This window comes from Drosophila ficusphila, unplaced genomic scaffold (genome assembly GCF_018152265.1).
Source record: "Drosophila ficusphila isolate 14025-0441.05 unplaced genomic scaffold, ASM1815226v1 contig_414, whole genome shotgun sequence".
NCBI classification, from domain to species: Eukaryota; Metazoa; Arthropoda; class Insecta; order Diptera; family Drosophilidae; genus Drosophila; species Drosophila ficusphila.
The window spans coordinates 13,390,678-13,414,656 of record NW_025064328.1 but is presented as its reverse complement, the minus strand read 5'-3'; the positions used below and the strand labels follow the sequence as shown (position 1 = coordinate 13,414,656).

General features: G+C 40.3%; 2 protein-coding genes and 1 long non-coding RNA gene across 3 annotated transcripts; 2 read left to right on the top strand and 1 right to left on the bottom strand.

Annotated features, from left to right (window-relative positions):
- Positions 1 to 1,502: 1,502 nt before the first annotated feature.
- On the bottom strand, positions 1,503 to 20,259 carry LOC108090790 (toll-like receptor 8). Its single transcript, XM_017189637.2, has 3 exons — positions 19,317 to 20,259; positions 14,869 to 15,029; positions 1,503 to 4,495 (listed from the first exon to the last, which is right to left on the bottom strand). The coding sequence occupies exons 1-3, from the start codon at positions 20,148 to 20,150 to the stop codon at positions 3,259 to 3,261; spliced, it is 2,232 nt and encodes a 743-aa protein (XP_017045126.1). The 5' UTR covers positions 20,151 to 20,259; the 3' UTR covers positions 1,503 to 3,258.
- On the top strand, positions 12,072 to 14,349 carry LOC108090791 (trypsin-4). The gene is made up of 7 exons (XM_017189638.2): positions 12,072 to 12,549; positions 12,606 to 12,651; positions 12,707 to 12,870; positions 12,935 to 13,432; positions 13,504 to 13,552; positions 13,621 to 13,754; positions 13,812 to 14,349. Exons 1-7 carry the CDS (start codon positions 12,339 to 12,341, stop codon positions 14,171 to 14,173), a joined length of 1,464 nt encoding a protein of 487 aa, XP_017045127.1. The 5' UTR covers positions 12,072 to 12,338; the 3' UTR covers positions 14,174 to 14,349.
- A 2,464-nt stretch (positions 20,260 to 22,723) lies between the features above and the next one.
- On the top strand, positions 22,724 to 23,701 carry LOC122320120. Its single transcript, XR_006245484.1, has 2 exons — positions 22,724 to 23,305; positions 23,366 to 23,701. It is a non-coding gene; the product is annotated as an uncharacterized LOC122320120 (long non-coding RNA).
- Positions 23,702 to 23,979: the final 278 nt, after the last annotated feature.

Genomic DNA, 23,979 nt, shown 5'->3' with positions numbered 1-23,979 from the left:
CGGATCTCCTTAATGGCAACTCTATAGCGAAATTTCATTTGGCTCGGGCAATTAAAATGCCACTGAAATCGTTATTCAGATGGCTAGCTGCATTTAATGGAACACACTCATCCTTCGATTTCCTGCACTTTATGACTTATGCGTAAGTTTTTCCGAAACATTTTCCGAGCTAATTAAACGAACGCACAGCGATGTCTGCCTCTTCCTTTTGCGTTGAGAAGAATAATGTCGAAATATTAATTACTCGCCATTATTCACACGCCTACACCCATGAGACTCTCGAGACGCAGACTCAGGTGTTTCCTCGATTCGGTGGGATTTTCAGGGGGTGGTTCGCCGGGTGGTTAAGTGGGAGGTAAAATGTGGGTGGTTGTCGGATGTTGGGTGGTTATATTTCATGCCACAACAAATGCCCCACAATCATTCAAACGCAGACACGGGGGATTTGTCGCCGTCTAAGCCGCGCGTTGAGTTGAACAACTCAATGAGTGGCGGGGACCCAGTTTAAATGAAAGTGAGCTCCCGGCATGTTAATTATTTAGAAAGCATCCAGATTTATTTACCTAATTCTTCTGTCTTTTTGTTGTTTGCGCTTTTGTTGTTCCGCATTTTTTATTTGTGCTAGGAAGTGAGTTAATAATTGTTTTACCATTACGTTTTCCCTTGTAGTCACAGCACTGAGATAAATGTTTGAGGAAGTGGTGTGGATAAAAAAATGTATATAGTAGGTTATTAAATCCGTTACATACGTTTCTTATAATTTATATAAAGAAGGTTCATTTTCTTCATCAAGTTTATTAAAAAAGTCGATCCTACGCAGCGTAAGAAAGATTATTCAGGCACAAGATAGTGCTTTTAAAACTACCATTGAAATTGTTCATCAAAACTAGGTCTACATTCTAAAAGCTTGCAAGTTCCAGGGATTGTTGTTCTCAAAACCTACCAACAGTATTTCTCTCCTTTCAGTTTTGTTTCGATATTATTTTCTCCCCAGTGAGAAAACATTTCTAGATCCAGCTTAAATTGTATCCCTTCAACAGGCTTTAACAGCTTTAGTGCAAACCAACAATTCCGCACAATTGACTGGGCAGTAAATATTTTACTTACTTTGGTTTACTGAGCTACATTTTTGCACCACCCCCTGTTATTTTTTGCCTTTGTCCTGTAGGCGTTTTGGGTGACTTACTTATGTGGGCGAGTGTGTTTGCCGAGCACTTGTTTCGGCACTAGATTTATGCCGTTTCTTCCTGCAGTTGCGGCTACAGTTTACTGGGGCCACTCCCTTTGCCAGGATATACAAGTATTTTATTTGTTTTACATGGATTTCAGCTTGGTTTTCTTTGCTGCCCAACGAATTTGTCGTATTTTATGCCAGCTGAAAAAAATGGGAAAACCCAGGGGGATTTCATCTAGGAAAATCTCTAATTTATTACAACCTGCACACAAAGTTGCTGGCTGCCACTTTGTATCCTTTACATTCAGTTGATTAGAGCAAAAGTCAGTTTTTAATTTTTTGTTTTTTTATTTCGCTTCATCATTTTCTTCAGTCTTCGTATAAGAAATAACATTTTTTTGTTCTTGTTTTTGCTGTGGGTGTGTCTATCATTTAATTAAATATTTTTGCGTACATCATATTATTAGATTTAAACTTACGTTTGCCTGGCTTTTATTTGCCATTTCCCTTGCTTTCTCGTTTTGCTCCTTTTATACACAAACTGGTTTTTATTTATATTCAGATTTTATTTTCTGTATGTTTTTCTAAATGCATTTCGTGCATTGCTTGTCTGCCTTTTGATTTTGCTTATTTAGTACACACGCATATACTTTTTATTTTCGAAATATTTTTACACTTGCTTTTTGTGTGCTCGGTGTGGCTATTTTATGCAAATACCGGTTAGTTTTGCTCGCTATTTGCCATGCTGTTGTCGCATTTAATTAAATTATTATTCGCAAATCAAACTCAACCGAAAAATAACAACAAACGAGCTTTTATTTTGAGTTATTGCTTTTTGGAAATCATTTATTCTTAAATAAATAATCTATGCACTTGACTAAAGTTTTTAAATGCATTCCATAAATTATTTACATTAAACGTACAAACACTTTTCTGAGTGCTTTCCCATCAGGGGATATTTACAAATTATATTTATTTTATTATAACTTTTAGTTGTGGCTCTCTAAGATAAGTTAATGTAGAAGTTATAATTTAGGTTTTTAGTTTTCCCCTTAATGTTTGTATATTGTCATTCGAGATGCTCGCTAAAGTTAGGAAACTTGGGAATATGGCTCAGCGGGATATTGGATGTGAAAAGGACCTCTTCGGCAGTTGGATTCATTCAGTTAGTTCTAGGCTGGACTGGACAATTTGGTCCCCTTTAGGTTTTATTTTCTGCCAAAGTCTGTGTCCTTTTCTCCATTTAACCCAAGTGCTGATATCATAATCGCTTATTTCGTGAATCCAATCAAGAAAAACCCGTGAACTTCTTTAGCTTGCACTTCATCGTTATACCTAATATATATCCATATATATATTTAAATTCACTTGTAAGTTGCTTACTCGCTAGATGCTATCTAGAGTATTCGAATGCTAAATGCCATTTTAACTATGAGTGGGAGAGAAAGAGTGTGTGAGATTTGAATGCAGCTTAGCTTAGTTTGGGGCCAGCAAAAGGGTTTCTTTGAAATCGTATTCTTCTCTTAGTTTAGCGGTTAGTATACACTTCTAATATTATATATCTGTTATTCATAGGTCATTAAGAGTATTTGTATGCTTGCTATACACGTAGACATATCCCTTGTTTCATTTGACGCTTGTTAAACTTTGTTGTTTTTATTCGAAAAAAAATTGTAATGCAACCTAAATACTTTGGGTGCAATTAGCAGATAAATTCGATGACTTCCTTTAGACAGTGGTAAAATAAAAATCATGTGAAATTATTTATTAGATCTTTTTGTTTGAAATATAAGGTAGTTAATCATCGAATTTTCCTGCTAAAAGCTCTCATTTTCAGTGGCTCTATCCTTACTATATCTCTCCCCAAATCTCCTTAACCTAAACTCTCACTTTCCCTGTTTTTCGGTTGAGCAAACCCCCATGGTTTAGCCAACTCAGAACTGACCACTGGCCTTGCCGCTCTGTACACAGCCCCTATAGTTGTTGTTATTGTTGTGATGTTGATGGTGGTGGTTCAGTCCGACCATTTCCATGTCCGCCTCCGAGTTCATCTGGTTTCCTCGGCCGCCCTTGCCACGCCCACGTCATACGTAGACCACGTGGGGTTTGCCCGCCGAGGGCGGCACCGGCGAAGGTCCTGCCGATGAGGAGGTGGAGTTAATATTCAAGGCAGCCGCCTGTTTCAGCTTGCTCATGGTGTGGGTATCCGGATACTCGTAGTGATCGAATCGCTCATACAAATGCTCCGGCTCGTCATCCGCCTCTTTGACGGGAAGTTCCCATGGCTTCAGCGCTCTGTACTCATTGGCAATCGTTTGAGCTGCCAAGTACCGCTCCAGTTCGAGTTTATCCAGTTGCGGCAGAGTAGTCTGCTGGTATTCGTGGCCGCCATTTCCACCGTGCGACTGGAGCGGCATCGCCTGGTGGTAGTGATGGTGGGCCTGCAGGGTTTGCGCATGATGCGGATAGTTGAGGGTCATGCCCAGTCCGTTGACATGGTTCCCACCGCCCAAGGTCATGCTCATGCCCATTCCCATACCCATTCCTCCGGGGTTGTGACCCTGCAGGATGCGATCGTGGACATTGATGATGGACTTGCTGGTTCGCAGGGGACCTCGTTCGTGGAGCAACTTCCGTCGGCGTTTGACGAACCGCAGGTAGTAGAGCACACTCACGCCGATCATGGCCACCAGGAGGCAGGTGATCACCGCACACACCACGGTCACAATGTGGGCGGGGCAGGTGATCTCGCCCTCGCTCATCGAGAGCAGTTGTCGCCGCGTTCGCACCTTATCCCGCCAGATATCGCAACCGATTTGCTGGCGATCCATCCGCAGGATTCCCGAGTTCCGGCTGGAGGACGAGGTGGCCAGCTCGTAGGCACTGGGTTCGGTGGTGTGCAGGGCATTCACTATGTGCTGCTCGGCAATGTAGGCGGCCAAGGCAGCCACTCCATCATCGGTGGATGCCACGGCGGTTGCCTCATCCGCCAGTTCCTCCTCGTCGGCTTCCTTGGCCAAAGCGGCCACTGCTCCACCAGCTGCATGTTCCATTCCCGGATCCACGCCCTCGAAGTTGCCGGTGACGAGGCGCCAGAGCCACAGCAACGAGCAGTTGCACTGGAGGGGATTGTCGCCGAGGTAGAGCTTCTGCAGCTGGTCAACCGGGAACTGGGCGGAGTACAATGTCTGCAGGCTGTTGCTCTGCATGTAGACCTCCAGGATGTTGGGGTTGCCCTGGAACAGGCGCATCGGAATGTCGCCCAGCTGGGGATTGTTGTTCAGGTGCAGCGTCTGCAGGTGGGTGTTGTCCACGAAGGCTCTGCAATGGAGGAAAACAAGGATGCTTTAATTCACCGGGGAAAAATTTTATGAAAATGTTTTAAAAATATTTTCTATCTTCATTGCTATTTAGTTAAGATGAGGAAAATCAAAAGAATTACCCTACTTCAATATAATAACTATTCACTTTTTTAATTTTCCATTAAATTCCTTAAAAATCTAATTTTAATAAACTCTTTTTTAATGCAGCAATATTACTTGAGGAGTGAAACTCGTGTTCTTTTACGATTTGCTCGTGAACTAAATAATTGCTTGCCAGAATGGTTTAATCTCACTTAATATAATACCATAATATTTTAGGGAAAGATAAGAATAAGTGTCCCCGCAGAGACTGCTTTAATTAGCCAACTGACTATCTCTCTCCGGCATTCATCCTTCCATTTTTTTACTACCCTACCAGACTCCACTGTACAGTGTTCGTTTTAATTATGCACACTGCACGATGCATCAGCGTTCAACTTAAATGCCAGGCAATGAAATACATGAATAACATACATACGCTCAGCAGCTTTTCCAGCATTTTCCGGCGGCACATACAATCGCACACACATGACAACGTCAGCTTCGACTTAAGCGACATGGATTTATTTAGCCTGCGTCTATTTCAACTTAATAAAGGAGGAGGTGGACGAGGTGGGTGGTTGGAATAAAAAAGGGAAGGAATTAGGAGGGGCAAAGGGACGAAGGACGAAAGAGGAGGCAGCAAGCTGACAAGGCTCCATGTTATTCGAGCTCCGTGGAGCGTTGTCGTAAATCCCTGCCAAGTTAAGTCAACGCGCTAAGTCGCTGACTTGGAGAAAAGGATGCAGGACTGCAAGGATGCCAGGATGCCAGGATGCCAAGATGCGTATATGTGTGTGTATGTGTGTGTGCTGAGTGGTGCAGTGCATTACCCGAGAGCTAAGACCCAAGACCAGATCCTGGCAGACAGTCTCAGATGCTGTGTGGCTGCAGCTGAATGAAATAAGTGCAACGTGGCGTATGAGCAACATTGGGCCAGCGAGCAACTCCTCGCCGTCTTGACTTACTCCGCTGACACAAAGCGAATTTGTCGCTTTTAAGCGTTCTGAAGCAGGCCACATTTCATTTCAATACTTGCAGCTTGCGACTTGCGTTTCATGTTAAATGAACGCATTTATTGCACAAGCTGCAGTTGCAGTTGCGATTTGCCGTTCTCAAGGAGCAAAGGATCCAAAGGATCCGCCGAGCGCATTGATTTGATAAGTGGCCGCATTTTGTTAAATCCTTTGGGGCCATAAGCCCGCTGCGAACTCATTCGACTGCGACTGGTGATGAATTCGAATCGCAGTGGCAATGAGAACGAAAATTGTTTGCCAGCTCCAGAAGGGCGGCATTCATTAAGTTGACTGATGGAGCTAAGGAGTTGACCAAACAGTTTCCGGATCTTATTTCGTTAGAGCTCAGATACGTCATGAATTATTAATGCATTCCCCATTTAAACAAGAAAAGTAAAATAAATTGCTTATATTCGGCAATTCTATTTCTTACAAGATTCAAATTCTGATTAATTTATTTAATTTAAATTTGTTTTAGTAAAGAAATGTATGCATTTCATTAATTCACTCATTAAGTTCATAAAAAAATGTAACAGTTAAACAGAAAATGTCTTTAAAAATCTCTAGACACTTTCAGCCAGACACACTTATCATTACCGCACAATATCCAGCAATCCCCTGTTTACCTTTACTCCACTACAATCTTTCCACCTTGTGAACATTCAATTTCATGGCAAGTTTAACATTTAACTTAACTACGATAAAAAACTTCGAAAAAACCTCAATTGCAGGCGCTCGACGTAAAAAAAATGGGTCTTTGCATTACCAAAACAAACTCTGTCTGCATACGACATAAGCCGAAATTTACCCAAAACAATTTAGCGGGTAGCGCACAAGCAGCACACGAGCAAAAAATAAATTCAATTATTTGTGCAAATATTATGCAAATACCCGAGGAGGGCAAAACCAACACGAGAACGTGACATCTAAGGAACTTTTAAGGGCGAGAGACGCCACAGGTTGATGATTTACCTCATCGACCTGTTGTTGGCCTTAAAATGCAACTGCCTAAAAAACCAAGTGACAAGGCAAACAAAATGGCGGGAAAGGTGTGGAGTAATAAGAGGGGGAGGAAGGGGGAGCTATAGACCAACCTTTTTGCTGTTTGGCTTTGGTTTTTGGCCTGTTCCCCGCGATTCAAACTTCATTTTGCATGTTTCATGTTTTCGACTGCCGCCCCTGATTTTGGGTTTTACTTTTTTCTCGACTATTTTGTCTGCGTTTGCCAACGTCAAACGTGCGGAAACGGAAATGGCTGCCATGGAAGAGTGTGTGTGTGTGTGTGTGTTTGAATGTGTATCTTTGGCTGCGTGTGTGGGGCATAAATGTTTGCCTTGTTCCGATCCTTCTTTTTCCCTTTTATGCAAATTGTTTGTGTGTGTGTGTGTGAGTGGGTGTGCGAATCTGAATTGGAATTGCTCGAAATCCGATTGAAATGTTTGCTGTCCATGTTCGCTGGGTTCAGTCAGGACTCGCAGGACTTTACAGTGCCGGAGTTCAGTCACTTCGCCGACTCGATGGCAGGATGAATGTTCGGCTGTCTGGACAGTCAATCAGGCAGTCTGTCAAACAGTTTGTCAGTCGCTTTTTGATATAGTTTTGAATGGCAGTCAATCCAATGGGTCACAAAGTTCCCTGTTCTCTCTATACGTTTTGATTGACGTTTTAACTACATTAAAATGTGAGCGGATAGGCACTCGAAATAAGGCTCAGGATCTCCATCTTTTGGGTGCACTGAACTTCCTGGCAGTTGCCCCACCTTTCTAATTTCTACCATCCCATTACCGATAATCAACTCAAATGCACGCAATCTCAAAAGCATGGGGACACATTATCAAATGATATGGCCGCGCAATTTGTTAATGACATTTTAAACGTTTTTAAATTACGTATACGCCCCACAAGGTCCTTTAATTTTCCATATGCCAGTGAAGTGGGCGTTGTGACAAGGAATTGCTGTACAGAAAAATACTAGAAACAGGACAATGTCCTTCCCCTTCAATTTAACATAATTGTAGTTTATTTACAAGCATTAGAAATAGGTAATATCTTGTGGCAGATATCACAATGTGGATGAAATGACTTTAATGTTTACAATGTGTAACATATGGGAGAACCAAAGAAACATTTTAACAACAAAATTCGGTTTTATAAACCATAATCCAGATTTTCCATTTTAAATGTTGTATTCAAAGATAATTTATTAAAGCATGTCAAACTCATTTTATCTGTACGCCAGACAATTTTAATGCAGTTTTTTCTTGTAATCCTAAAAAAAGGTTTAGCTTAAAGCCATAATAATGGCAATTTAATTTTTTTTCAGCCTAATTAATTATTACCCAATTATGACATAGAATACTCTCAAATGCGTAGAAAATATGTAGAGAGGTTATTAAGCTTGTGCTCTTGGCCACTTTTCTGACGCGTTTTTAATGCCGGCGACATTTGCAATGTTTCCCATTGAAAGACAAGAGGTCAACGAGTGAGTGCTTAGAGTGGTCATTAAATGGGGCTCTCAATACGATTATAAACCGTAAAGTCAATGACTGCCATTTGCAGGACTTTCTTTTTTTCCCTGTGCTGAGCGCTGATTAAACAAAGCGTCAAGAAGAAATATGTCAGCTTAATGAGCCAACAACAGCGGCTGAATCTTAATAAACAAGAGCAGGGTAAACACAAACAAAGGGCCGAGTCAAAATGCTGGGACCTTCGCTCAGTTTTCCTCCTTTCATTTGCTGCTCACAACAGTATGCAATGCATATTTTCCCCGCGTGACGGAGGGCTAACAAAAAAAAATAAAAAATAAAATACAAACAACAAAAAATGCGAAGAAAAGACGAAATGAAGGCAGGAAGAAATTACGGAAACAGGAAAACATAAACATGTTGCGACCCCGGCCATAATTCTCCATAAATTATGAGCTGGGAAATATTTCAAGGCGGCAGCAGTCGCAACTCAAGCCGAGAGTAGCTATTATGCGTATTTGCCAGTAACGGCAGGACTACCAATGTTTAAGCCTGTCTATTTATGCATATGCATGTTCTACCCTCCACCCAAAAAACCCTCTGCTGCACTTGAATTTGACGGGCCAAAACGGCGAGAGCTGAATTTAAATAAAGCTAAACTTTGGCATAATGAGACGGCAGCAGCAACAATTCGCAGCATTCGCTACAGGTGAGAATAATGAAAGGTGGGGCAGAACTCCTGCCAGAGTAACCAACTTAATTAGCAGCGCTTTTTAAGTGATTCTGTTTAAATGAAAAACAAGACAAGTGGCAATTACCAAGAAATTGGACGGAATACATTACGAGCTGGGCGAATAAAGTTAATGAAGAAGATAATTGGAGCTGTTTACTAAAATAAGCAATTTACTTAATAAGCAAATCATATTTTATAGAATTAGGAACAAAAATTTTCCATTTTCCTGAAAGTTTTCTTTACATTCCTAATTTATTCAAAGAAATTGCGGCAGTAAGCTGGACCTACCATTTAAATAAACTTGTGTTAGAATCACAATAAATGTAAAAAATAAAGCGAGAACACTTTTATATATATATGAGTTATTAGATAAAAACAACAAATCGTTTTTATTATTCAATATGTTAAAACAACAATATTTTCGTGACAGACAAACAAACTAAAACAACCTTCGTATAAACCGAAGACAAAAGTAAGTCACATAATGTTACATTTTGGTCTTCGTCCTTCAGCCTTTTCATCCTCCATGACTTAATTTTTAACCCATTACAGTCAGCACAGTCCATTACACTCGAATTGAATTCCCAATTGTGGCATTCAACTCTGGCATCCATCCTCATCAGAATTCAGAGCCCAGTCAAGGCAGTTTGTCTGTACCCCCAAAAATTGGGGAGCAGCAACCCCAAAGCTGCCACAAAACAAATGTCACACATGCCCCTCCAGCCACCGCTACATAAATTTTAAAACAATTAGTTTCAATTTTGAAATCCACAACCAAATAAACCGGGCTACACCTACCGTCCTTTTTCCCGACTGACTTTCTGCTATTAAGTCATGTTCACTTTTGCATTCCCTTTGATATTCGCCACCTCTCCAAAACTCTGAAGCTCCTGCCTCGAAGGGTTGTTTGTTTTTAAAAGGGGGTGGAAGGGGTGAATGGGGTGAAAGTGGGTGGACAACGTGCTGCTGCCTAATGAATTTAGCAGGGACTCGCGCTGATTGTTTAGGTGTAAGGATTCCGTAATGAGCAGCAATCTGGAGGGGAACGGGAAAACACACACGGCGTTTTGGGGAAATGTATCCTGTCGCCCCATAAACTTGACTATCAACGTGTCGCCATCGCTGCTCGTCCTTTTCCCCGGCCAACACATCCGCATTTCAGATTTCCATTAACGCATTTGCATAAATATTTACACACATATATGTCTTTCTCTGTCCTTGAGGCGCCATCTCCCCTAACTTTAAAATTCTTCGCTATTTTCTTTAAGGAAAACAAGGTAGCAAATTGTCTGGCACCCCTTTTATTCTTCAAGTTGGTTTTTTCCAGCAAATGAACTGTACTTGAACTTGTCTTTTCTATCCTATTCGGAAATATATTGGCAAGTCGAGGAAAGATAATTGGATTAAGCAGGAAAATCAGTCAAGCAAGTAAGAAAGTAAGTTTGATTTTAAATCGGTTCCTACAAGTTAGGAATAAATTTCATATTCTTGTTTTTTTTGGGTAAGCCATTACATATAACTGAAATTTTCTGGGGTGTAATAGTTTGAAGGTATTTTCCTTGTAAACATGCCAACACAAATTCCACAAAATTAGCATAAGGAAGAGAAATCCAGCGATTTCGAGATCTCTTTTGTGCGTCAGCCAGTCAAGGCAAACCTGAATTAAGTTTGTAAATCAGTCAACACAGACAGGCACATATTTATATATCCCCGTACATACATAAACTCGTATGCAAATGTGTTTGTGCAGATCGAGCAACAATTTCAACAGACTGCGAACAACGTTGAGGGGAAAGTTTGCACAAGACTGAGACAGAGACCAAACAAAAGCCAAGCAAAACGCAAAAGCAATTACAAAGGCCAACGGAGGGGTGTGGAAAATGGTCGGAAAATGGGGTTGCAGGGCGGATAAGCCTCAACCAAAGTTGGGCCAAGAAAATCAAACGAAAATTCCAAATGAAACTCATTTAAATGGCGAACGATGCCGTCTGCTTTCCCTTTCCTTCGAGGAAGAGCCCCGCCCACCGCCCGCTCATCGCTTGTCATGTAAGTCATGTTAATGTCATTGTAAAGCGGCATGTCGCCCAAGGGGGCGTGGCATATGGCTGCTGTTACTGGCGGTGCGACTGTGCTGCCACATAGCCACATACCTTCTGCTGTCGGTGGTTGATTGACATGGCCAACTCAAAGGGAGGCTGTGCTGTGCCGACTCGTTCATCGATTTGATATGAAAATTGCCCGGAATTATTGAATTAACATATGCTCGAGTTGAGCTAAAGCATTCCCCCCCTTCCCCTGGCACGCCCCCATGCCGCCCCTTTCGTTGAGGGCGCTTGTGTGGTGGCATCTTATTACCAAAAGCGTATTAGGCATGATTGATTGCATTGAGCAATAATGATTTGTCTGCTCCTTGCCTGTGTAGCTGAGTACACGCAAAAATTAATTTTCCAAACTTACAAAGAGGATTTCAATATCGGTTTGAAGTTTGGAAATAGTGTTTTCCTAGGGCGATCACAAATAATAGAGTGTACTTTAGTATGAATCATCTGGTACAGACAAGTGGTAGCTTATCAGCAGGGCTAACAGAGTTATGTTTTTAAATGAAAAAATATTTATTTCCATATTTTCGCCTTTTTTCCTATAAATCCATATTTTACTCAATCACTTGAATAAATGCATATTTTGAGCATTAAAGTGTCTGAAAACCTTTAGAAAGATATGTTTGGCTCAAAAATTATAAAATTTCTGTCGTTTGCCTTATACTCGATAATAAATGATGTAAACAAAACATCAATCAAAATATGTATTATCGAATGTAACAATTATGATGCAGTTTATATTTTAAGATTCAGTTGATAGTTCTACAGAAGGTGACGATCTTATCCTGAATTTATCACCTGCTGAACTGAATGCATATGCAAATGCTCCTGTTACATCTTGCGATGTTGAGCGTTCATTTTCTTCATATAAACACATATTGAGTGACAAACGCCGTAGTTTTGTTTTTACTAATCTGACACAACATGTCATATTGTTCTGCAATGATCTTTGAGACAAATCTAGCGATTTCTAATTGTTCATTGTCATAAAAAGTTAATGTGATCGATATAATCGTCCCTTTTTGCGTCTATACTACAAATATTTATCCATATTTATCCATTTTATTCCATATTTGTCAACTTTTTCGTCCATATTTCGTCCATATATCTCTATTTTTTCGTCCATAAATCCAAACATATTTTTACGTTTTTAAGAACATAACTCTGTTAGCCCTGCTTATCAGTATATAAGTCAAATGAGTGAAGTAAAATTTTGAAAATGACTAATCAAATAAAATTGAAAAACCAAAAAAAAAAACCAACAAGACTTGAAAACGTTTGCCACTCACAGGTCGATAACAGCCTCTCTTGCTTAAGCTGATAGAGAGTACATATTATACTATATTCATCTCTGCGGACGTCAAAAGCCACAGCGATTCCTGATAAATTCGACTTCGCTGGCTGTTTTCTTAGTGCTATTTAGTCGATCGCTGACTACCGAATCGAAAAGATGCGCGAACTTGTCGTTCTTATCGTTCTAATCGCGTTGGCGCTCTGTCAATATGCAAACGCTCGGCTATTGGATGAAAATTGTTCCGGTAAAACGCCAGTAGAGTTAAGAATGGTCGGTGCACAGTTAGCTAACCCGACCACCACTACATGGATGGCTAGCCTGCACAATCTTACCCACTTCGTATGCGGCGCAACGCTTATTCACAAAAGTGAGATCGGAAAATACCTATATGCAAGAATTAGTTAATAAACTTTATATATTTAGGCTTTGTTCTAACAGCTGCACACTGTCCAAAATTTGGAGACGTTAGGTAAGTACTAAGTACCGAAGTTGGACATTCGAGACTCATATTTAAACTATTTTAGAACCGTGCATGTAGGAGAATACGACCTAATGTGCTCGGCATCGCATTGCACACACGTGGAGCGTCGTAATGTGGCCGAGGTTATTTATCATCCAAATTATAACGAACAAGCATATCACTACGATATAGCGTTATTGCGACTGGACCGTGATGTAATATCCAATAGTAAGCTAATCAAAACAAAGGGAAATACCGCTGAAGCGAACCTCTAATCTACTTCATTCCACAGATTACATAAAGCCAATTTGTATAATCTTGGACGAGGGTGTTTCATCCAAGTCAGTGAACCAATTCTCGGTTTTCGGATGGGGATTGACGGAAACCAGGCAGTTAAGCGATAAACTAAAATGGCTCACTCTATTTAATGAAATGGACCACTCTAAATGCAATTCTGATGGTGTGAAAAAGATCTGTGCAGGCCGTACCGATAAAAAAGACACATGTAAAGGAGACTCTGGCGGTCCACTGGCTGCGGTTTATAACTACAACGGAACGAACAAATTTGTGCAGTTTGGGATAATCAGCTATGGATCTGGGGATTGCGATGGATATGGCGCCTATACGGATGTACTTGCCTACAGAGACTTCATAGTTTCTACCGTGTTTGAAAACGAGCCCAGACTTTTGACTGAGAACTGCAAGAGCGATTGGGGTAATGGAGTTTACCTGCGCCTTTGGGAGATGTCACTTTTAGAGCACACTTTCACTGGCGCCCTAATCACAAACAGTAAGTGATTTATTGTTTTTTAATCGTCAATAGAAGTGATCCTCTAAGAAATTCTGCTCTAAATTTACTAGGATTTGTCTTGACTGTTGCAAGTGCCTTTCCCCCAAAAATCTCTAAAATGTAAGTATTACAGTTAATAAGAAACAAAAAATATTAATAAATATGTTTATTTTTAATTTAAAATGAAGAACTGTTGAGACCAAATATCTGGGCAGCTTCGATGTAGATTGGGTCCACAGGCACCCTAACTATACCCTTACATCCCAATTCATGAAAAATAACATAGCTGTGGTAAAACTATCTAGGGAAGTCCCTAACTCAGGTAACTATATTCTAGCTGTGATCACTTCATCATGGTAACCGAATCTTTTCATTCCAGATCTCGTAAAACCAATCTGCTTCGGGTTAAACACTGGTCCCCCAACGAATTTGAATGCTTTCCTTTACAGTCAGGACAACACTATTTTGGGTACTCAAATTGAATCCCTCGAGAAGGTCGAAGATTACCAATGCTCAATGAAGACTGGAATGACTATAGGACCTAATCAGATTTGTGTGAAAGAACCAAAGGGCTTTGACCCTTATGATAGACCTGGCTCTGTTGTAGGTACATTTCAAACGATCTATGGCTCCGAAAAATATCTTTTCGTTGGCATGTTAAGTCTTGCTAAAAATGGTATATTTTTGCTTACAAATGTTCAAAGCCAAGGGAAATGGATAGAGTCTGAGTTACGCCGCTGAAACAGGCTTTTATTTTCTTAAAATTTCCAAGAAATTCGAATTATAAAATTATAATTATAAAAAAAAAAAAAAAAAAAAAAATCAGAACATAAAAAAAATTGTGCAATTTAAATAAGGGGTCAACTGATCCCAGACAGTCAAATCTTTTAATGTTTTTTTTTTTTTTAAATCAAATTTAATTTCCTCTGATTAGAAAATTTTTATAAGCTTATCTGTTAAATATTTATATGTAGCTATAGGCTATAGGTGAAAGTAATTACTTCGCTGGTTACCATTCGAACATCATTAATTTAGATTATTAAGTGTTTTAGTCAATTTTAATGAGAACTTCAGGGAATTCCTATGATTAGAGGATTTCATAAGCTTATCTATTAAATATTTATATGTAGCTATAGGCTATAGGTGAAAGTAAATACTTCGGTGTTTACCATTCGGACATAATTTTTTTTTAGATTATTAAGAGTTTTTTAGTCAATTTTAATGAGAACTTCAAGAAATTTTTGATGTACGTTAACAAAAAAGAGCACAATCTGCCAAAAGTTATTTAACTTTTAAACAGAATCTAAAACTGGTGTTTTGTTTGTTGTTCATACGTTCTAAGTCAGAAATAGTTTCGTTTTCATTTGACCCACTTTCACTTGCACTTGGGATCACTAAGTTGAGTTTTTTGGAAAGAGTTTTGGCCGAGAACTTACCTCGAATCGATGCGCTGCAAATAGTCCAGCCGGCTCAAATGCAATTCGCGTAAATGAAACAAGTTGAGGAAGGCGACGGCGGGCAGGTTGGAAAAGCGATTTCCACCCAGGTTCAAATAGGTGAGGTTCGAAAGTTTCGAGAGCTGCTGGGTGGGGACCATCTGCAATGAAAAAAGCCAAAAAAGTAGCATTTTATTTAGAGAGCATTCAAAACAAAAATGAAAACTTTGCCCCTTCTGGTTCCCATCTAATATTAATGCAAGCCACTCAACTTTAAAAACGTTTTGCGGTAGAAAGAGCTGTCCTTCGACACACAAAAAAAAGATTAGCACTGAACAGTAAAAAAGCGAATCAATAGAAAAGCGTTGCTTAAAGGACTGCAGCGGAAACGGAAACGCGCGTCATGTACTTTCCGTTTTTTCCCCTTTTTTTTGTGTTCCATCACTCGCTGCCCAGCAAATTCGTCTGTGTTTTTCCCTTTTCGGGAGGCAATAAAATCAATCTTGCAACGAATTTGTTACAACTACTGAGACAGCTTCGGGGAGAGTGTGGCATGCATAAAAGAAGAGGTTTCCTTTTTTATCGGGAGGCGAAGGCCAAAAGCTTTTGGCTGTAATTTTGGCTGCCACTTGTGTTCACCTTCCTCACCACCCCTTATTCGTCATTTGTCCCCCCTTCTTCGCCTTTCGCCCTCTCTCCCCTTTTTCTCCTTTCTGGTTCTTTTCCCGAATTTCCCGAGTTTTCCCCTCCCTTAGCGTGTCGGAAGCTACGTGCCAGGCGTCCGGACACGAACACACTTCGCGATAACGTAATGAACTTCTGGATGGGGGGAAAACACAGGGAAAAGCGGTACAAAAATGGGGAAAAAGGGGGAGAGCAAGGAAAGGAAAGGAAAAGCAGAGTGCCAAGTGTGTGGCAAATGAATTCAAATGCTGGCCAAAAGCTCATAAGGCGGCGAGAATGGTTGAAAATTAAAAGGCATTACGCATACGCAATGTAGGCCATACCGGGCAATTGTTTAACCAAATGGCAACACTTTTTTAGCCCCCATTATTTATACTGCAACCCCCTGCTTTTTCCCCTCATTTCTGTGTGGGTGTTTTCATGTTGGCACTGCACTCAAAGGAAAACCAGCGACTGCTGGACTAATTAAAAGGCTTTCCCTCTCTGCTTCCCTTTTCCAGAAAATTCTGAGCGCAGAGCAGCGTGAAAAAAGGCGAGAGTGCAAAGAGTGCAAAAGGAAAGAGTTGGAAATAACCCAGCAATAAAAGTGAAATTATATTGACTTTGATTTTTCAATTTAATTTTCTATTTCCTCTTACTTGCGAGCAAGTTACTGCAGAGAAAAGTATTAGTGATGTGTAAATGAAAGCCAGCTAATTGCGAGGAAACTTTTAACGCAGTTAAATCAAGTAGCACAAAAGCAAGTAAATTTTGATTTACCGAAATATTAATCCACATTCTAAAAATATTCAAATTTTTGCCACCCACACCTGTGAAAGTTCTCAGACGAAAAAACATAAAGTTTCCAGGAAAGCGATTTTGCTGTTGTGCAACCACACGCAAAATTTATGCACAAAATACAAACAAAAAGGAATAAAAAAAAATAAATAAATACATTTTGATATGCGCTCGCAACAAAAATATAAGCGAAATCAGTTTTATTGAAACTTTATGCGAATTTGTTCTCGAATATTTTTGCAATTATTTCGTTCAATCTGAAAGTTGAGTGCAATAGTGTTTGTGAATATTTATACTTATAATGCAAAATCATAACCCCAAACAGAAGCTACACACCTTTCAATCCCATATTTTTGTTGAATTGTGAAAATGTATAATTGTGCATAAGTTATTGTGTTGTTCAAATCAAATGAATTTTATTGAACAGAAATAAAGGGGGTTAAAGACAGACTAAATCGATTCAAACGGAAAATGGAAATCCACTGCTGGATAAACAGCAAATATGGAATATTTGGATAATCAGTAGGAAATATTTACTTTTATTATTAACTTTATTCTGATTTCGCTTTTTGTGAATTTTAAATTGAGCAAAATAATTGAATTACCATCACCATTGGGGAAAAATTTTGGTTTTTGATTATTTACATTAAGACTCTTAGTAGTTTATTTTTGTATATATGCACCCTTTTTTTTATTAAAACATAGTACTGGGTCAAATTGTAGTCATTTTTAGAACTAACTCTTTAAAGACTAATATAATTGAAAGTGTCAGTCTCTGTGTTTAAATAAAGTTAAAGCAAGACACCTGGTAAACCCTCTTTTTAAAAAAAACATGCAGTTTTAGCAATAAGTATAAAGCAGTTCTTATTGCCTTGTAAGTAAAAGCGGCACTGTTTAAGCTGGTAACTCAACGCACTTCATAAATCATATTCAACTTATACATTTACATGCTCCATGAGTTGTTCCAGACTCCAGACATAATGCCATCGCACTAGTGCCCTTCGACCCCGCTTTGTTTTCCACAAAACTATGCAGATGCAGACAACAATTTCATGCACTAGCCGCATGCCAAAATGGGGCAGAATGTCTGACGGGGGATATATATTCTCTGTGCATAATAAAACAACAATCTGTCCAATAGGAAAAAGAATGCCATTTGAAAATACCGGAACAGGTTTGCAGCAGGCGGTTTATTCCGGGACCTCCTCGGGAAACCAGGAATAAAGCTGGCTGGTGGAAGGTGGAGGAATTGTGGGTGGCAGACCGACCGTATTTCAACTACAAAATGCCAAAAGGTATTTTAAGTAGTTTCGAACTGATTCCGAGCGCCATAAATTCCTCCGCACCGACAGTTGCCGTTGACTACGCGTGGTTGCCGCTGCTGCACCTGCTTAGAAAGTCCTTTTTAGCCATCAGACAGGACACCCAGAGCCACACACACACATACACACACTTTATCCCATCCTAACGACCAAAAGTATATACGTTTACAGGTACCCAGCCACAGGACCAAAAGGAGACGATCTGGAGTCCAGGTTGCATTGCATCCGTCAGTTTGCATAAACAGGCTTTTTCTGTTGCAACTGCACAGCGGAAAATTTCCAAAGGTTTTACATAAAAAACTATAGATTTTTTATCGTGAGTTGTTGTTTTTGCCCTTTGCATATCGCTAAAATATCGGAACTTGATTGGTTCGTTAATTCAAAAAAATATTGCTAAGCCAAGAACATACTTTTAAAAACTATAATTTTTTTCCCGTGCCTGTGATTACATAAAAACGCATTCCTCCGTGCTGTTCCGGAGTTCCGCTCCTCTGACGGGTTCACATGCAACCTCTGTGTCCTAATGATTCGGTTCGGTCAATTTAAAGACGTTGGTAAGGGCTGGAAATGAACCGCAGCTTCGATGATTTCCTATTGGTCATATTGGTGGTTATAAATAACATGATACCATTGACTTTCATGCCAGCTTTTGGCTATGCATTGTATTAATAAACAAAATCGTAAGCCATCATTAGTTTTCACCATTTTAAAGGTCTTTAATACAAACACAACTTGGTTTTGATTCGCTTTAATTTTTGTGCTGACTATGCTATATCGAAATTTTCCCTTTTTAACCATATCCTTTTTGCAATTTAAGCACTTGAATTCGAGACTACATCTTATTCCCCCTCCACATCTTATTTTCAAGCACATATATCTTAATTTCGACCGATTTAAGTTCACAATTTTTGCCCAATTGCCTGCTCGTGGAGTTTTAGGCAGCTTTAAGCTGGCTCAGTTGCTGGGAAACGAGTATGTCGCCGCCTGATTGGGGGAAAAGGCTGAAAGGCGGGCGGCATTTAACAAAACCCGGAGAAACGCTGGCCAAATGGCCGAGGGCCCGAGCAAAGAGTGTGCAACAACACCCACAGCGGCGAAGGAGGCAGCAAAAATCAGGCAACACGGACATGTTTGCATGCATAAATAGCAGAAAGGACATGGCTGGCAGAAGGACTCGAGTGCCGAGTGCGTGTATCCTAGCCTCACATGAGTATGTGTGTATATGTGAGTGTGTGAGAACGGACGGCAACAACGAGTTATGGTTATTAATTTTGCGTATGAAAAATGCAGCTAAACTCCAGGAAGGACGAACTTGGACGGGCGCCTTGTGGGGCTGGGAAATCCGCTTTGGCAAAGTGTTGCTCACAGGATTTCGTCCTGGCAAAGTGTCTAAATTTATGGGCCCAGCAATGCAAGGTCTCTGTGGCTAAGGCTAGAAAATATTTGTACGAGTTTACACTTGGTTTTCGTTAAGAAAAGTGATTTCTTGATTTACTAAAGGATTTGTTTAAGTAAAATAAATTTGAATAATTGAAAATAACTAATAGTTTAAGAAATTATTAAGGTTATATTTGGTCAAACAAGTCTAGCTAGATCAATGACCTAATAGTTTATTGTATTGTCCAATAAATGTTTCCCACAATTATTAAAATTAATTAAACTTACCGTAAGATTATTATCGGCCAGATCTAGATGCTTTAGCGAAATGAGTCCCTCGAAGGCACTCAAGTCCAGCTCGCTCATCACATTTCCCTGCAAGCTGAGTGCCAACAGCTCCTTCAAGCCCTCGAAACTGTCGTTTCGCACAAACTCAACTAGATTCAATGACATATCCAGACTTTTTAGGGCATGAAGGTGCCACAGATTGCTCGCCGGAACGTCGAGCAGTCGATTGTTCCGGAAGACCAGGACCTCCAAGGTGCTCATTCCCTTGAAGGAGTTATCCTCCAAGCTGACAATATTGTTGTTCGTGAGATCCAGTTCCACCAGGGAAGCCAGATCACTGAGGGCGGTGGGATGCACTGTCTCGATGCGATTGAAGCTGAGATCCAGCAGCAAAAGGTTGGTCAGTCCTTTGAAGGCGTGTTTGTGCAGCGAACTGACCAAATTCCTGCTCAGATTCAGAGTTCTCAGCTCAGATTGATACTCGAAGTTCTTCGAGCCCAATGTTTCGATGATGTTCTGCGAGAGATCGAGGATCTCCAGCTTCATGTAGAAGGGCAGCGAGAACTCCAAGTTGCGTATCCGATTCACCGTGAGGTTGATGTACTTCGTCTCCGGATTCAGTTGGATGGGCACACCCTCCAAAGCTGCGTCCACACACAACGCCCGGCTGTTGGCCTCGCCCCCCAAACACTGGCACTTCGAGGGGCAGAAGGCCAGGGTGTCCAGGGGCAGGATCCCAAGGACCAGCAGGAGCAGCAGCACGGGAATGGCCCCACCCGCACTCAGCCATGGTTTACTCCTTGCTGTTGTGGTTGCTCTTGTGTGGTCAGCCATTTCGTGTTGACTACTTGTGGGTGCTTCCTCTCGGCTCGATAATTATTTGCTGACCAGTCTGTGGTGCGAGGATGTTAGCACCGCTTGTTGTCCGACATCTTGGCAACTGAAGGGGCTCTGCAAAAATACCGAAAGGGAAAACTGGTCTAAGCACTTTAAACAGATTAAATCAAAGCTTTCTAGCTCCAAAGAACTTTGCTAAATAAATAATTATACATGGTATAAAATCAATGGGTTGATAATGGAAATTAATTTCCTTTTTTATGGCCATCAATGATTTAATTGCATTATTAATAACGCAATACGTTATCAGATAATGGGTGTAAACTAACCCAAACCCACTTGTAAAGTAATTATTACCCTTTCTACTTTGGGTTATAAGTTATACTGTATTTTTAATGAATCTAAACTTTACTTAAAACCGCATCTTCCACCCTCAACTTCACGAATGTCTAGGGATTCCCCCAACGAAAGTAACTTGGTCACTTGCAGTGCAAATTAGCGTATATTTTAATGAAGATACTTTCCAGTTTGAAATAGGATATTTAAAAGGACTCAACGGCTGCCCCATTCTTTTCGCACCTTTTTGGGATGGTTTTCTATTCTTTGGTATTTTTTACGTTGAATTCACGAAAAAGTTTTGCGGCAGAGGAGTCTCCCTACGACAGTGCAAGATTTATGTGCATAAGTTGGAAGCTAATATTTCATAAAAGTCGAGACGTAGACACAGAACCGTAATGCAGGAGAAAGAGGGCCAGGTCTCTCGGCGTTAACTTTTGTGCTGACAACTTTGCATTCGAAAGTTGCTGACTTACCAGACAGGACGAAGGGAAGGGGGCGAGGTGGCAGGTTAGGCCCAGTCGGCTGCATTTTATGGTTTATAAGTTTTGCATAATGCAGTCGGACCGTCTAATAGTTATGGCCATGATGAGCTCCCACCTCGGGCAGAAAAAAAGTAAGAAGGACTTTTCTAATGGAATTCTGTATGCATATTCATAAAAAGCCTTCGAAAGTGTGCTTCAATTTTTGGCCAAAAAACTGTTTAAAGTTGATGCCTTAAATTGAGCTTGAATTTAATTTAATTTCGTTTGAAGGCTTACTAAAGCATAAATCTTACTTGATGAGTCAATGGTTTTAAGTGAATAAATTGCAACAATGAAGATACTGATTTGTAAAATTTCAAATTATGTCAAAAGCCAATTTTCCGGGTTGGTTTACAATCGAATAATATTATTTGTGTTGCACTGAAACTAATCGCGTATGGACGACTTAAGTTGCATATTTGCCCAGCGGCAACACTCAATTAAGTAATTAACAATTAGCGAATGGAAAGGGGCTCGTTGGCTATTCAATTCCACTTCGGAGTGTCTGTCTTTCAGACTCTGATTTGCATACAAAGGCACAGACAATGGACTGAGAAGAAGCCGAACAGAACCCCCTTTTTGCCCCCTTTTTGGCCCACTAAGCGCGCACACACACACAGACACACAGTGGATACAATGGCCTTAACTAGCTGTAAAACAAATAATAAAGAGCAAAACGCAAACTTTTGAGGTTTCATAATGTCAACAAAAGTTAAAAGCTCACAGAGAGAATTTCCCCCCTCGCCCAACCATTCATTCATTCATTCATTCAGTTTGTGGTTCTGGTTCATATTTTACGCTTCAATAAAATTGGCAAAAAAGAACCCACCTCCTCGGTGGGAAAAAAGTGAAAATTGTGAAAAATTCACTCCCGTGTGAATTATTAAGTTTCACATGGCAGTTGCTCTTGTTGTTTTCTTCCTTTAGCAAAAATACAAAAAAAAACAAAAAAAAAACCCCAGCGAACGTTTGTGTGTGCGGTAGAGGGAGTGTGTTTGTGTTTGTTTGCAAAAAGCACACAAAGTTTTTAATAAACTTTCGCACGCCAAGCGAACTCAACTTTGAACCCCCTGCGATTCCTCCCTTGCCACCGAAAAAAAACTGTTTGAGCCACGGGCGGAGGCCTATATAAGTGGAAGGGGTGGCAGGGAAATGGGGAGGGGGGAGGGTAGGTTCCACACACAAACAGGCATGATTTCATTGTGGCAAATATTTTGAAAGCAAACTTGGGGGCAGGCAGTTGATTGTTGGAAATGTTTTCGGGTCCTGTCAAAGGCCAACAAGTCGAAAGTTTGCGGCCTGCACTTTTGGTGCTCGCTTTTCACTGCAAGCCAAAGAGATCGAAGCGGGCTGCCTTTAATGGGTTAATTAAATGACGGCTAACTAACCTTGTCAGAGAACCGAAGGAAAGTGCAATCAATAAAAAAAGAGGGAGTGGTGCAATTTTGGTTTTCTTTGCTTACATTTTTATTTCCACCTGAATAAGTTTTCTTCGAGAAAACTTTCATCACATTTTCAATCATAATATTTGTGTAGCATGACTAGAATTCTTCTTAAGGATCACAGCTTTAAGCTAGCCTTAATCTAAGATTTGCCTTTACGGACTTTCTCATCTCATTTAGGCTTGTCTTTCTCATGGTTTTTGCTCCTACTACCAATTTCCACCATATTCATTCAGTTTATGACTGCAGCTAAACCAAAAATCCAATCAACAAAGTTGTATGCGCCTCCCAAGACACTCCTCCCACCTCCTCCCAAATTCCCATCCTCTTCAGTTTTATAAGCTTCATTTAATTATATTGACATTGTTGGAGTCTGGTTTTTTTCTTTTCTGGTTCAGGTAGGCAAGCTTGTTTCCTGGGAAAATTCTCCAGGAGTGACACCCGAATCGAGGGTGCCGTATCCTTATCCCACGTTCCCCATTTGAACTTAAATGCCATAAAAATGGGAGAATAATGTCAAAACGGGAAGAGGAGCTACGTAGCAAAAAAAAAAAACGCCACCAGAGCCGAGCAACAAAACCTGATAATAGAAATAGCGAGAGCTCCACGAGAAACGGAAAAAGCAAGGACTCAGTGCGCCACGCATAAAGTTTGCACATAAATTTTCCGGGAAAAGAACCGCTGAGCATGCCATTGACTTTAAAGGCCACAAATGGCAATCGAGGGGTCGCGGGAATCTGGGTGGATTTGAGGTGAGGTCAGGGTTCGCCAGCTGGAGCAGCAGCCACCAAAAGCAGAACAAGTAGGGAAATGTTCAAAGGAAGCTGCAAAGCGAGTCGAGCAATCAAAGGTGAAAAACTTTTGTGAACTATGCGAGGAGCACACAAAGTCAATATTAATATTCACTTAGTCGGGGAAAAGGACGTCGAGGGAGCGAGGGGGCGAGGGGCTTTCTGACTGACAATGGCCAGGGAAAAGGCAAATGCCAAGCAAATTGAAAATGCGACGAAAAACGTGAGATGCCGTCTTACCACTCCTCGCACGCCGGTACACAGAAAAGTATTTGTAGGTGGAAAACATTAAGTAACTAACAAAATTAATTATAAATTGAATTAATAAATATAAGATTTTTTGGACTAAAAAGCTATTCGAAATCCCAGAATGCAAACCAGTTTGATTACATTGAACCTATGTAAAATTTAAATATTTCATAAGGCAAAATAAAAATATAAGATTTTTATTCCACACATTTAAAACTATTAAATAAACCTTTAGAGGTCTCAAAAATTTAATCAACAAATTTTAAGTTATATAATTTATTAACATTTATGCGCTAGCAATTTAGATCTTATGTTATAATAAGTTTTTTCCTTTTCTCCGATGAATTTCTTTTCGTGTAGCAACGTGCCCGAGTGCGTTTATTTTTATCAAGATTAGCATTTGCTCCTCTTCCCGGGAGTGGGCCCCTCCTGCTGATTCCCCATCCCTCGGACTCCACCAAAGACTTATTGGATAGGCAACCAC

Bases quoted from the DNA above. Each gene is read 5' to 3' on its own strand.
- LOC108090791 (XM_017189638.2), top strand. From the start codon at position 12,339: ATGCGCGAACTTGTCGTTCTTATCGTTCTAATCGCGTTGGCGCTCTGT. The intron at 12,550-12,605 runs GTGAGATCGGAA...TTATATATTTAG, and splicing joins CGCAACGCTTATTCACAAAA to GCTTTGTTCTAACAGCTGCA. The intron at 13,755-13,811 runs GTAACTATATTC...TTTTCATTCCAG, and splicing joins TAGGGAAGTCCCTAACTCAG to ATCTCGTAAAACCAATCTGC.
- LOC108090790 (XM_017189637.2), bottom strand. From the start codon at position 20,150: ATGGCTGACCACACAAGAGCAACCACAACAGCAAGGAGTAAACCATGG. The intron at 15,030-19,316 runs GTAAGTTTAATT...TTTTCATTGCAG, and splicing joins TGGCCGATAATAATCTTACG to ATGGTCCCCACCCAGCAGCT. The intron at 4,496-14,868 runs GTAAGTTCTCGG...CCTCCATTGCAG, and splicing joins TTGCAGCGCATCGATTCGAG to AGCCTTCGTGGACAACACCC.